Genomic DNA, 15,736 nt, shown 5'->3' on the forward strand with positions numbered 1-15,736 from the left:
GCTTTAATCTCTGCGAATACCTCATCAATTAAATAATTCCTCAGGAACATTTTTCCCATTCATATGGGAATTAAATATTGGTTTGCAAACACAGAACCAACTAACAATCTTTTTTACAGAATCTCTAAATCCTTTCTTCCAAGACCATTCTGGCCAACTGACTGGATTTAAACTGGATAATAAAAGCAAGGAAAAAAAAAAAAAAGCACAGACATAAACTCTTACAGAGCAAGAAAGACCAGATGGTCACCTCGACTTTAGAGGCAAAACCAGTATGCTCTAATATTGTGACACGACTCTAATGCCAGAATTCAATGAGAGATGGATCACTTTTAGAAGAACAGCCAAGATAATGGACTCAAGACAACACAGGTAACACACATTCCCAGGATTGCGAGCAGTACCTGAACAAGAGCTGTTAATGGATCATTGTAGCATTATCAATACATCGCAGTCATTGTATGATACCTTACTCTCTTGGTTTCCTTGTATTTGTTGGAAGGCACATTAAAATTTCCATTTTTTAGAGTGCAGAGAGATACTTTTCCTGTTTCTCTCTGCAGCATGTCCAGCACTTTTACACCTTCTGTCAGACAAATACGTTGAAATTCTTATATTGCAAAATCAATAATAATACTCAGTGATGGATAGTGTATGTTTCCGATTAACATCCTTTTTGCCAAGTTAAAAATACCCTACTAGGGACCAGGTGGAGTGGCTGATACCTGTAATGCCAGCACTTTTGGAAGCCAAGGCGGGCAAATTACTTGAGCACAGGAGTTTGAGACCAGCCTGGGCAACATGGTGAAACAGTGTCTCTACAAAAAATACATAAATTAGCTAGGTGTGGTGGTGTAAGCCTGTAGTCCCAGCTACTTGGGAGGCTGAGGCAGGAGGATCACTTGAACCCAGGAAGTCGAGGCTGCAGTGAACTGAGATCATACCACTGCACTCCAGCCTGGGTGACAGGGCAAGACACTGTCTCCAAAAAACAAACAAAAAACTAACAATATCCTATGAAAAGTGGCTTAAACAATTGAAGGGTTTTTATCATATCAAAATAAGTTCACATGTAGAACAGTTCTAGAATGGATTAATTCTGTAGCTTACCAGCATTATCAAAGGCTCTGCTGAGTTCTATCTTTCCACTAAGCCAGCCTCAGTCTATGAGTCTGTGTCCCCTTGTGATCATTAGTTGGCTGCAGCAGTTCCAACTATCAGAGTCAGACAAGACAACATCCAGAGAGAGCAGGATTTCCTCCTCTATTAGTGAGTAAAACATTTTTCAGACACCCTCTTGAAGATCACTTCTCAGTTGCCATTCACTGGGACATGTTTATGTACTCACACCTTATCAATTATTTCTAAGGGGGATAAGACCACATGTGATTCATTTAGAACAGCAAGATTCACTCTTGGGGAAAGGGTCCAACATACCTGGGCACAAAGCTGCACAGAGGGGAACCCAAATAAGCAAAAAGAAGGGAGGGACAAAATAGTTGCTGGCCAGCAACCAACAGTATTTATCACTATCTGATAGGGCTGAAAATGTACAGCATGTGTTGTTACACTATTCCTTGGCTAAGAAGGTAAGTAGCAATAAAATAAAAAGTGTAATAAAATAGATCGTTAGACATTTACGAAAATACTTCAGGGACAACTAACAACTAAGATTCAGAGAGTACAGGCACTAGGCTATGTGCCAGGCACTAGCCTATGTGCTTTACATGTATTAATGTATTTCATCCTCACAACTGTTACCTTTACAGTCATCCCTCAGTATCTGTGGGGGACTGGTTTCCAACCTCAACCCCTCAAATACCAAAATCCATGGATGCTCAAGTCTTTTATATAAAATGGCATACTATGTATTTGCATGTTACCTAGGCACAACCTCCCATATACTTTAAGTCATCACTAGATTATTTACAATACCTAATACAATGTAAATACTATATAAATAGCTATTAAACTGTATTGTTTAGGGAATGACAAGGAAAAAAAGTCTGCACATGTTCAGTACAGACACAACCATCCTTTTCTTTTTTCAAATATCTTCTATCCACAGTTGTTTGAATCCACAGATGTGGAACACATGGATATGGAGGGCCAACTGTATCTTACAGACAAGGTAAAAGAGAGAGAAGCCAAGACTAAGTGACAGAGCTGAGACTGGAACCAAGGTAATCAGGCTTCAGACCATGCTCTCAATTGCTATATTATGCTGCTACAGGGTGATGTAAAAAAGGCACATGTTTTAAAAATAGTAAACACAGCAAATGAACCAAGCCATAGGTGGAAATGTAGAAACCAATCCAAGAAGTTGGCTGAGATTTAACATTGTACATTTTATTAAATACTGGACTTTATTACAACAAATTAATTTACTTCCGATAGAAGTTTCATTTTCAAAAATGTGGTTGTGTTCAAATTCTTAATTGACACTGTTTTTTTGGGTAAACATCCTATTTTTACTGGTGGTATCATCAATCATTATAAGAAAGATTAATTTTGTATAACAGGACAAAGGAATTTCTCAAGTGGACAATACTCAATATAAATAAAGGGAATATACTCCCAAAGAGTGGGCATGACCACAGCAGAGTATATGATCAGAGAACATATTGTTTTTACGGGGTGTGTGTGTGTGTGTGTATATGTATGTATGAAATAGTTCCATATAACATCATGTCATGCACATTAAGTCTTTACTACCTACTGAAAGTTTCTACCTTACACATGAAAATTGGTCACGTCCCAGGATTTGGCATCCAGCCAAAATTTAAACAATGATGAAGAATGGCTGTCAAACAGACTTTTCAGACCACCCCTGCAAAGCTGTCAGCTGTAATATCCATCCTGGAATCGTGGCGGAAAGTTCCTGGGAGTTGCCTTTTCCTGTGTTTTGATCAAGTCTATAATAGCTGACAGCACTGCACAGTCTCTGGATTTAGTGTCATTCCAGTCTACAGGATGAGGACTTTCAATCTTCTCTTGCAGAAGAATATCTAGCTCCTTTCTTAATTCCTAAGGTTGAAAAAATTATACATATTCAACAAAGGCAGATATATTGCCAAATAACATAATAAATGAAACTGATTTACCTGATACAAGGAGTTACAAAAGCGATGGCTCAAAAGCTAAAATATTTAGTGAGCAATCAACTAAAGTGTGGTTATGAGCGAATAACTAAAGTTAAAATTCACATGCAATCACATTGAGCCATTTAGAATGGCTGGTCTGCTACCATCTCAAAAAACAATTCAGAAAAACCAGGAACCATTTTTTCAAAATTACTTGCTCTGCTGAAATACAGCAAGAAATGTTAATATATGTAACATTTTGAACAAAACCACTTGACCACATGCTGACTTACATGTAGATTAAAGATAATCACATAAAGTCAGTTACCTTAACAAGATGGGCAATTCTTGCTGGAGACTGAAATACAATCCACTCATCTACAGCAATAGTTTCCTGATCATTATCCTTCTGGATGGAAATATCACCTCCAAAAAACAAGAGACAGTATGGGGAAACCTCTGTGCAGTCATACAAATATATCTGTAATGAAAATTAAAGTGAATTAATACATTCAGGAGTCTGAAAAGATTACTACATAAATTCAACAATATTACCAGTATTAATTAATGAGTACCTTCCTTCTAAAATATTAACCTGCTATTGTAATTACAGAGATTAATTTGTAAGATACCATTTTAAATGAGCCATCTTCATTATTCAGAGAACACAGGAATATTTTTTAGTTTAAACTAAGCACTACTGTTTGAACAAAATATTTTCTGAGTGACGAAACCAAAACACGAATATAGCTGAAGTTATTTTTATCCAGTTTTTTAATAAATCATCTCAAATTACTGTTCTAAAGAGAAAATATAAACAGAATCTCATTTAATATGCTGAATGATACTTATAAGATATATTGACATGCTAACAAAATTCTCTATACAATGTAAGCTCCTGTATACCATAAAATATGCCAATATTTCTTGAAAGCAAGTTCTGAAAGAAAATTATGCAATCCAGTAACTGTCCTAACTAAACTACAAAGATCTATCATTACAGACCTGAAAATTAAAAGAATAGGTTGTTTGAGGGACAAAGTTACTCACGTCACAGGAATAAGAAACAACAAAAAAGTTTGTATATAATTATTAAAACTGTCATAAAAATATAATGAGACAGATAATCAGATCCTTAATTATTTTAAGTGTTCACTTACACTGCTTGTTCTCATCTTCAGGTGATAGATAAGCCAGTTGTAGTGAAAGTCTGTTTGCTCCACATTAACAGATTTAGGATGAATAGCAACCAGGCCATCAGTTTTTGTGTAAACTTTCACCCTTTAAAAAAAGTTAAAATGCAGTTTGTTAAAAAGAAGTCTTCTAGAGGATTTATGTTTGTTTGCTTTAACACTACTTGAAAAACTGATAGAAGAGCTTGGTAAAAACCAAACAAATTCCGGAATCTAAAAAAACTCCAGAGAATGGCCGGGTGCGGTAGCTCACGCCTGTAATCCCAGCACTTTGGGAGGCAGGTGGATCACGAGGTCAAGGTGATCAAGACCATCCTGGCTAACATGGTAAAACCCCGTCTCTACTAAAAATACAAAAAAATTAGCCAGGCATGGTGACGGGAACCTGTAGTTGCAGCTTCTCCAGAGACTGAAGCAGGAGAAAGACCTGAACCCAGGAGGCGGAGCTTGCAGTGAGCTGAGATCGCACCATTGCAATCCAGCCTGGGTGACAGAGCGAGACTCGCCTCAAAAAAAAAAAAAAAAACACTCCAGAAAATAATTCAGTTTATTTTTGCAAAAAATATATTTATATTTGAGGACAGAGCACAATTTCCTTAAAAATATATGAAAAAATGCTATCAGTATGAATAATTTAAATCATGTAACTAATCTTCTTGCAGGTATAATTACTCAATATTTTAGAAAAATGACAGAATATTCTTTTCCTTAATGTTAATGCACACTATCCCACTGAAGAATAAAGAACAAAATAAATATCTAAAATAATTAAGTGATTCGTATCAAGAGTCTATACATTTTACTATGACAATCGTATTGATAAATAGCCCTTGACTTACAAAATAACTGTAAAATTAACTTAAAAATTTTAGAGTATGACCCAGATGAACAAAAAATGAAAAGTTAAGAATTCTATTTAAATTCCTGTTGACAATTCTAATCCAATCTTTTTTTTTTGATAGTCATATACACAGTCATATACATTTGATAGTCATATACTTTTTTTATAGTCATATACATTTTATCTCAATTTGTAAACATCTTTAATGTTATTCAACAGGGAGATGTTTAATAATTTTTAAATAGTTAATGTTAATTACCTGTATTAAATTAACAGCATAAAAGCTAATAATCCACTAATCTTTCCTATTTGTTTTTACGAGTGTCTCTTCTGAAGTTTTTTTTTTTTTGAGATGGAGCCTTGCTCTGTCACCCAGACTGGAGTGGAGGGGCCCAATCTCAGCTCACTGCAGCCTCCGCCTCCCGGGTTTCGGTGATTCTCCTGCCCCAGCCTCCCCGGTAGCGGGGATTACAGGCATGTACCACCACCACGCCCAGCTAGTTTTTGCATTCTTAGTAGAGATGGGGTTTCACCACGTTGGCCAGGCTGGTCTCAAACTCCTGACCTCAGGTGGTCCACCCACCTCGGCCTCCCAAAGTGCTAGGATTACAGGTATGAGCCACCGCACCCAGCCACTTCTGAAGTTCTAAGAATTCATAATACTTGTAGTCAAAATCATGAATCATAGTCATGAATTCATAGCTCTAAATACTGAGAATAAAACCAAAAAGTATTTTTTCTCACTTAAGTCAATTTACCAATGCCACCCTGCAACCCTGCATAACTAGAGCAGTAGAAGTTGGAAAATTTCTTTTTTTTTTTTTTGAGACAGGGTCTTGTTCTGTCACCCAGGCTGGACTGCAGTAGCATGATCTCCTTTCACTGTGCAATGGTGTAATCTTGACTCACTGCAACCTCCACCTCCTGGGCTCAAGCAATCTGCCTGCCTCAGCCAACCAAAGTGCTAGGATTATAGGTGTGAGCCACTGTGCCTGGTCCAGCAAATTTCTATACAGGACCAGATAGTAAATATTTTAGGATCTATATTTGGGGGTCTATAATTTCTGTCACAACCACTTAACTCTGCTAGTGTAGAACAGATAACATGAAAACAAATGGGCCTGGCTGTGTTCCAACAAAAAATGTACAAAACCAAATTTTTGGCTTATAGGTCAAAATTTGCTGACCCCTAGTCTGGACAAAACTAATGCACCAGTCCAAGGAAAAAACTATGTTTGTTCATAAAGCCCTCCCAGGATGGCAGAGAGGAAAATAAAATGAATTTCAAAGTAACTCTCTGTTAAGCTACCTGTAAAGTTAGGTACACATTTAAAAAAAAAAAAAAAAATTGTCCAAGTATTGATTTTGAAAAAGTACTTAGATCACGTAAAATGTAAATAATCCAACCATAATGATTAAAATTCATCAGTTACCCATTCCTTCATACCTTGGAATAAGGTTTCTTGACTTTAGTACTACTGACACAATGTTACAACAACCAGAAGTATCTCTAGACACTGTCCAATGTTCCCTTTGGGGGCAAAATCACCCCGGTTGAGAACCATTGCCCAAGAACAATGCCTGCACTTTGGCCTATCTATAAAGTCTATATTTTTTCATGTTTGTAATTCTAGAATATCCAACTTTCATTTAACATCAGTTTAAATATTTTACATGTTACTACACAATGACTGTTTTAATGCCCACCTATGGAGATGCATTATATAGTATTATAAAACCACAATTTTCCATTTGCTACTAGAAATCTGTATTATTTACAATATAGCCATTAGAAAACATTTGAAATTACTTCCTTAAGACATGTCTATCAAATTAAAAACTCACTCATCCATGCACTGGGTCAGTGACTATTTTAATGACTCAATACATAATTCTAACCCAGAGTACCTTCCAAAATAGTAGCAACCACACCACTGGCCATCTGTGACTCTTAGTTTCTCTGTATCCTTTAGCTAGAATGAGCTCATTCTAGCTCATGCTTCACTGCTATCTCCAATTACTACTGAGGCTATCTACACATATGTTATTATACTTTATTTCTCAAAATAGTGATATAACAATTTTATTCAAAGAGCTAAGTTATCCATTTTATAAGACAAGAGGAAAAAAGTTTTCTGAAATAAAATCTACTCTAAGCAATTTCAATCCAGGCACTGGTATTTACTGGCAGGCTGGCTTTTCTAATATTTACACTGGCATCACGTGGTAGCATTATTTGTGAATAATGGGTTATCAGAGAGGTGATTCCAGGATATGTTGTGAGGGAAAGTGATACCAATGCTAAACAGTTCACCTTCTCTGAAATGATTAAAAGAACAAGAACATAACCCACATATGAGTAAGAACAAATTTATAATATAAGCCTTGTTACATGAGATTTCAAAAGTTTAAGAAGAGAATTACAAGTAATTCATAATAATCTTCAATGCTTACATTTTTCTTTTTTTACCCAAATTTAGTCGAATTTTAGCAACTTTGGGATATAAACCAGCACAGATGACAGCTTTAATTATCTTCTCATTATCTATGGGGGGGGGGGTGAGAAGGTAGAGGGAAAAACAAGTAAAATACTGATACAATAGAAAAAAGATACTTATTTACACTGTGTTTTCTGCTGTACCTGAATTTATATTAGATTCTGGATCTTTAGGATTTCTACTGCTTACAAATCCGGCTCCAAGAAGATGCTCAGCAAACTGTCCTTTCATGTTATGCAGCATCTAGGGAGCAATGGTAACAAATAGAACTAGAATACCTTTCACACATTGAGACTATAAAATATACACTAATAGATAAATTGAGTTGTAAGCTCTCTCTGCTTTATGAAAACTTTTGCAAACATGTTTTAAAGCAAAGGCTGGCAAACTACAAAAGCTGTTTTTGTCAATAAAATTTTATTGGAACACAGCCACACCCATTCATCTACATTTGGTTGCTTTTGCACTACAATAGTAGAGGTCAATGCTTATAACTGAGCTTATGACCTGTAAACCTAAAATATTACCTGACTTTTCATTGAAAAAGTTTGCATGTTGTAAGGAACAGCCACCGATGTTTAAGGATTACTCCATTTTGTGAAAGACTAATAGAATTTTTAAAATTACTTTCCATCCCCATTTTAAAAACAATATAGAAAAGCATAAAGAAAATAATCAACATCCACATTTCTATGACTGAGAATTAAATATGGTTAACAATGGCACGTAAACTTAAGGTTTTTTTTTTTTTTTTTGGAAAAAAACGATACATGGCTTATTATAAAGCATTCAAGTAATTATAAAGCATTCAAGTAATATAGAAAAGTACTTCCCATGCCTCAATACTCAGTCTTTCTAAATAAACAAGATTGCAGACACCTATTAAGCATATATATTGATAGAAGAAATGTATCCTAATGACAGAATCATAGTATAGAAATTCTTTATACAACAATTAACTTTAGTTCAATTTAAAGAAAAGTTAAATAGAAATGAAAGTGAATGACCAGTGAATCTTAAATTTTCATAAGCACAGAAATATTTCCTAAGGAATTCCTTTTAGAGATTATGAAATATAAAGTTGGTTATATTTAAGTATATATCCCTTTTATGAAAGGTGTGACTTCCCCACCTAATTTCCTTACACCTGACTTTCTTAGACACCTCCTGGTTTTTACTGCCATTATTTTATACTATTCAGGATAATAACCTTTACATTCTATTTTTCATGTATAATTCCTAACACCATTTTATTATTAGCTCTATATTTAAATACTTCTAATGTATACTACCAGCTGATAAAGCATGCACTCTCCGATCCTGAAATCTCCACTGTGATTCCCCTTTTAACTGACAGCACTTCACTGTCAATGGGCTTTTCAAGAAGAGATCAGGGTTATAGTATTTCTTGAGTATTTTCTTGAATACCTGTTGTTTTTCTTTACACCTGAATTCGTATCCTGACGACATGACATTCTCAAACACTTGGATTCAGTTATGTTTTCATACTTCTGTTCATTTTTTCCATTTCAAAAAAAATGTTCTTATATGTGGCTCAAAATAAATATTCAATTACACAGGATTTCTATGCAGATACTAATATCTACTGTTCTCATGATGGATCAGTTCTGTCTTCCTGTCTTTAAGATTTTACTTATTGCTTTAATTTTTGTCTTTTTCAGGTACCTCCATAAACTGTGATTAGTTCAAGCTTTTTTCCTATGGCAATAACTTGTTTTTAAGGGGTGTCCATTCTATTCCTTGTGATTTCTTTTGTTCTTCAATTTGTTTTCTCAGCTCAAGAGTCTTTTCATTCACTCTATTGTTTATTTTCTAACCTTTGTTTTGCTGGATTCATATTCTTATTAGCTATTCCATATCATGAAACAGCTGTAAGGTGTTTTCTATTGAAACATGGCATTCCATCCTTTTTTTTTTTTGTCTTTTCTTTTCCTTTCTTTTCGATTTGTGGTGAACCTTTTTTTCCATTTTGCTAATGACTGGGCACTTCTGATTCGGTATGTTAGATTCTTTTGTTTACTACTTTGTACATCTGTTAAACGTCCAGTATAAGGCCTCACGTCACATAGCTGGGGTGTATGTGTACTGAGAGATGAGGATATTTCTATTCCCACTGGCTTCGAATCCCCAGTTCAGTGTAGTCTGAAATATAATGGTATATGCACTCTTTACTGTTTTCTTCTGTTTTACAAATGCTTGTCTGCGGTGTTTCACTGTATTAAACCAGAAAACATACAGGTATCTATCCTATTTGATACTTTTCAACAGATTTTATAAGTGTTAGCAAAAATTCTCAGTCTGAATCATCAAAACGGCAACTAGAATGTGGGGACAGGAACAGAAATTGAACCTTACTGTGCTTTGCTCTTATCCTCTGGAACTGTGTTTCTTTTCCTTGTTTTGTTGCAGTTAAGAAAGATCCCCCATTATTTTGGGTATATATACAAATATACTCAATTTCCACATATTTGACGTTTTTGCTATAGATCTAATTGTACAAAATGGATACACATATTCTGTAATCTAGCATACACGATAATTATTCCAAAACATTCACCATTACCTGCAGTGTGTTTGAAGACAGAAAATATTCCCAGCAATAGTCCTTTTCGTATCTGAAACCACGTCGTCTAGCCTCTTCCCAACCCTGTGGGGCAAAGAAATGAAGAAATATATATTCTTCCTGCAAACGAAGATTACTACCCATTTCCCTCTTTATTTTAGTAAAACTTTAATATTCTACTAATATTTAATTTTCTTTGTAAAAAATTCGAAGAACTTTATAACTGACAAACTAAAAACACATACGCTCCCCATGATCCTAGTCCTTGAGATAACCACCACTGAAGTTCCAGACCTTTATACAATTAAGTATACAGTAATATATTATGTATTTTACACAAAATGACATCCAAACTGTACATAATACACTAATCAAACAGAGCACACTATTAAACCAACCTAAATGCTATTACATATTTTCAAATTCACAACTTTTCTTTATGGCTTGCTTTTTTTTAGAGGAGGGAAATGGGGGAAAAAGGAAAGACAAGTTGAATAAGCTCAAAGACAAAAAAACATGAATTTCCCCATAATATGCCATACGAAACAGAATGTAGAGCTACAGAAAAAAGATACTGCCTCTAAAAACCAAATTACATTTAAATTTTACCAAGATAGGTGATAAATGTTTACCCTCAGATACACCTGGCTTTTGGGAGGTGTCTCCCCCCCAATCTGAATTATGCACATGATTATGATTCTCTATTACATGTTAAATCTGAATACAGGGTAGTTTATTAATGAATAGAAAGAGATTGTCATGAATGTTAATAAGCCAAAGATACAAAGAAATTATTAAATACAAAATTTTAAAATAAACGATTCACTTGTTCATTCTTACCAAAAACTACTATGAATTATAACTTTTTTCAAATGTTCAGCTAAATTTCAACATTCTCAGCAATTTATTCCTGATATTTATGATTATATAATATAGATTTTGGTTTTTTGTTTTCATTGAGATGGAGTGTCACTCTGTCGCCCAGGTTGAAGTACAGTGGCACGATTTCGGCCCACTGCAACCTCTGCGCCCCCGGGTTCAAGCAATTCTCCTGCCTCAACCTCCTGAGTAGCTGGGATTACAGGTGCCCGCCACCACACCCAGCTAATTTTTGTATTTGTAGTAGAGACAGGGTTTTGCCATGTTGGCCAGCCTGGTTTCAAACTCCTGACCTCAGGTGATCCGCCTGCCTCAGCCTTCCAAAGTGCAATAAATACAAGCATGAGCTACCATGCCCGGCCTTATGATAACACAGATTTCAAAAGGTTAAATATGATCCTTATTCTATTATCAGCATTTCATTTGAATAAACTGTCATAATCCAGAACAAGATTTTTTTTTTTTTTTTTTACCTCAAATGCATTCACAACTGTTAAGTGATCACTTCTAGTATCCTTTGCCAATTCCTTTCTTCTTGCATCTGCAATCTTTTCTTTTCCCTTAAAAAGAGCAGATATAGGCAATTTAAATTGCTCTGATGCTATAACAGAGAACAGCATTCTAATAAAATGCTAATGAAAAATACATCTAAGCAACTCCTGTTCATATCTAAAATAAATTGATTTTGTTTCAATTTTTCTTACCAATGGAATGACAAATGGATCTTTGAAACTGAGACTAGCAGCAATAGTGAGTACTGGGTCTAAGCAGCAGAAGAGAGCTCCAAAAAGAATCATTTTTCCAATATGTGGCTCAACGGGTAATCGTGCCAAGTGGACTCCAAGAGGTGTCAATTCTTCTTGTTTATCCAAAGCGTTCTGTAAAGGAAGAGTGTGTGTTTAAAATCAATCCTGTAAAGCATTACATTTAAAATGATTTTAGGTTGCTTTAAAAAGAGTAACAAGCCACTACTCTCTCTTCTAGTCCAAATGCCCGAAAATTGTTCAGCTTTAGTTTTCCCTACCAAAACATAAGTTTCGTGAGGTCAGCAAAGGTTACAAACTTATTTAAACGAAACCAAAATTAATGCACATCTTGGCTTTTCTGTGTTAAGAAGAAATACCAGAAATGACAAACTTTCTGTTAAATAAAGAAAATCACCTAATAAAGTATAAGTAGAAACAAATAACAAAAACAAAAGATACACTATCATACATTTGGAATGCATAATGTATACTCTCTAGGTTCTAGTAGTTTAGGTGACATGAGACAGAAAAGCAAAAGAAAAAGGAACTATCTAAAACCTTAGAAAATAGGAGTGACTTCTGCTCTGATTCCCTAGGTCATCTGGTCCAACCACCCCACTGTGGACAGCTAGAAAAGTAGCCTGAAGATACCAAGGAGTTAACAAAGAATTACAAGTCAAGAGGTTAGGGAATGACAGACATCTAAGGGAGGTGAGTGTAGAGGTTGGGGCCTCTTTTCCTGGCAGAAAAGGAACATATCACATATCCTTGCTGGAAAAAAGCTACCCTCATCCCAAGCTTCAAATTTTTACCTATTAAGAATTTTGTAAACAGAATTTCCAGTGCACAATTAAAATAACTAGGCATACAGATGTAAACAAGAAATAATAATAAAAGAACTCATAAGCATCCCATCAGACACAGATTTTTACTCAACAGTTTTGGAGAAAATACCCTTAATTTTTTTTTTTAAGACCTCTTTCAAATGAAAGAAAAAAAAAAAGAAAAACCCTCAACCTGTTTTCTGAACCTAGAATAGCTTATCTAAATTTTACAAGGACATCTGAAGAAAAGTGAATAAACTCACATACAAAAATCACAAAACAAAATAATGGCAAATGGAATGCTGGCAAGTTAGGTTTACTCTAAGAATAAAAATTTGTTTAATATTTGAAATATCAGTGTATCTGAATACATGAACCAACTAAAGAAGTCATACCATAATCTCATCAGAAGCAGAAGATACTTGATAAAACTGATTATTCATACAGGATAAAAATGTCTTAGTAAACTTAACGTAGTAAGAGCTTCCACACACCAAACAAAACAAAACAAAACAAAAAAATCAACAAACATTATACTCTCAATGACTTGCTGATGGCTGTTCCTTTACACTACCACATCACTTCTGCTCAACACTGTATTAAGGGTCCCAGAAACTTGAACAAGAATAAACAAAATTGTAATTATGTAGAGATGTGATTATATATGCAGAAAAAATCTACGTAAAGTGATTTGAATTAGGGGACTTTACAGCATTAATGAATACAAAGTCAATCATTCAAGCAACTTTATTTCTGTAAACTATCACACTCAAAAGATGATGAAATACCACTTATCTTCTAGGTTAGTGGTATTTTGGATTCTGCTTTTAAATATTTAAAATCTAAATTTTTAAAAATCTAAATAAAGACATATAAAACCCCAAAGAAAACTCTAAAACACTGAGACTGAATACCCAAATAAACAGAGTAGTAGATGATGATCTTTTTGCTAAAACTCAATACTGTAAAGATACCAGTTCTCCCCAAAATGATTTATAGACAGAATTCAATCAAAATCAAACTCCCAAGATTCTCAAATGTATCTGGAAAAACAAAGCACCAAGAAGGGCCAAGACACTCGCCTGTTTTAAAACAATTCACTATTATTATTATTATTATTATTATTTTTTAGAGATAGGTCTTTTTCTGTCATCTGGTTTGGAGTGCAGTGGCACAAGCACAGCTCACTGCAACCCTCAAACTCCTGGGCTCAAGCAATCCTCCCACCTCAGTCTCTGGAGTCAAGACATTCTTGAAGAAGAATGAAAGGGAGTGATCTGTTCTACTAGAAAGCAAGATTTATCATAAAGCTAGAGTAATTAAGGCAATGTGATACCAGCTCAGGAGAGAAATACAGGCCAACAGACGAGAAATAAGCCTAGAAACTGACAAACAAATCCACAGACCTTGACCTATCAAAGACCACAGAACAAGGACAAAAAGAGATGAACTTTTCTATAAATGGTGCTCAGTCAATGCTCTACATATGTAAAAACTTTTATTTCTACCTCAATCCCAACACATATCAACTGCAGATGCATTATAAACAAAAACAATAAAAATTTTTTAAATGTATCTTTATGACCTCAGGAAAAGACTTATTAAAGGCTAAAAAGCAATAACCTTTGAGAATTATATATTTGACAGCATTAAAATTAGGAATTTAGGCTGGGAGTGGCGGCTCATGCCTGTAATCCCAGCACTTTGGGAGGCCAAGGTGTGCGGATCATACAGGAGTTCCACACCAGCCTGGCCAACATGGTGAAACCCCATCTCTACTAAAAATACAAAAATTAGGCAGGCGTGGTGGCACGTGCCGGTAATACCAGCAGGAGGCTGAGGAAGGAGAATTGCTTGAACCTTGGAGGCAGAGGTTGCAGGTTGCAGTGAGCCAAGATCACGCCACTGCACTCCAGCCTGCGTGACAGAGTGAGACTCTCTCAAAAAAAAAAAAAAAAAAAAAAAAAAAAAAAAAAAAAAGGGAATTTGTTTATCAAGGTATTAAAAACAGGTAAGTTGAAAACAGATATGCAATAATGCAATATACAACCAATAAAAGGTGCAGATGAAGAGTACACAAGAACTGTTATGATGATCTACAATCTAACAGAAAAACAGACACTAGCAATTTATCAAAGAGACTACACAAATGGATAATAAACATAAAAGCTGCTGAAAAATTCAATGATAGTCATAGAAATGCAAATTAAAACCACTACATACCTTTAGAATAAAAGGCCGATTAATACCAAGGAAGCTACAAAGCAACAGGAACCCTCACCCATCACTGGTAGGAGTTTAAGTGGTTTGCAGCTATGGAAAACTGTTGGGCGTTATCTACCGAACTTGATAATACATGTACCTTATAACCCAGGAGGTGGAGGTTGCAGTGATCTGAGATCACACCAGTGCACTCCAGCTTGGGTGACAAAGTGAGAGTCTGTCTCAAAAAAAAAAAAAAAAAAAGGAAAAAGACAAAAAAAAAAACCAAAAAAAACACAAGAAAACCACAGCTAAAAGCAACAATACATTTGGATCTCATAATATTAAGTGAAATAATCCAGAGCTCTGCTCCCTCAAAGAACAAAAAAACCCACACACATTCTGTATGGGTAAAGTTCACGAAATAGGCAAAACTGAACTCTTTATGAAGATGCATACCTGTATGGTAAAACCATCAAAAAAAAAAAAAAAAAAAGCAAGCCATTATAGTTAAAGTCATGATAGATGATATCTATCATGATTGGGACAAAGGGACAGTGGAGTGATTGGGAGAGGGAAGGAAGGGGGCTTTCAGCATACTGAGAATGTTCTTCTTGACGTAAGTAATTACTACATAGTCCTTCCTTTGTGATGAATCATTTAGCTGCACATTTGTTTTACTCGCCAGTAATTTAAGACCAGTAACTTTAAAATTTCAAATTTTATGTAATCTTAAATCAGGCCTCCAATGAGAAAAAAAAGTGCAGAAAGACCCTAGTCTTTTAAGAATTATTACGAAGATATCACTTTATAACTTTCTAATGCCTATCTCATAACCTGATAGTTCTAAATTGATAGTCAAATAGCAAATCAAATTTGGCATTGG

At 35.0% G+C, this 15,736-nt stretch overlaps 1 protein-coding gene across 1 annotated transcript in view; it reads right to left on the minus strand.

Annotated features, from left to right (window-relative positions):
- Positions 1-2,328: 2,328 nt before the first annotated feature.
- The window catches only part of LOC105499005 (DEAH-box helicase 36), a 51,310-nt gene continuing 37,902 nt past the window's right edge, over positions 2,329-15,736 (minus strand). Inside the window, exons 18-25 of the mRNA XM_011771392.2 lie at positions 11,783-11,956; positions 11,552-11,638; positions 10,200-10,283; positions 7,759-7,858; positions 7,572-7,662; positions 4,244-4,364; positions 3,412-3,564; positions 2,329-3,027 (exon numbers count right to left, since the gene is read on the minus strand). Coding sequence (XP_011769694.2) covers positions 2,842-3,027; positions 3,412-3,564; positions 4,244-4,364; positions 7,572-7,662; positions 7,759-7,858; positions 10,200-10,283; positions 11,552-11,638; positions 11,783-11,956 — 996 coding nt within the window. The 3' untranslated portion in view covers positions 2,329-2,841. The remainder of the gene's footprint in view (positions 3,028-3,411; positions 3,565-4,243; positions 4,365-7,571; positions 7,663-7,758; positions 7,859-10,199; positions 10,284-11,551; positions 11,639-11,782; positions 11,957-15,736) is intronic.

Source organism: Macaca nemestrina, chromosome 2 (assembly GCF_043159975.1).
Source record: "Macaca nemestrina isolate mMacNem1 chromosome 2, mMacNem.hap1, whole genome shotgun sequence".
Lineage (NCBI taxonomy): Eukaryota > Metazoa > Chordata > Mammalia > Primates > Cercopithecidae > Macaca > Macaca nemestrina.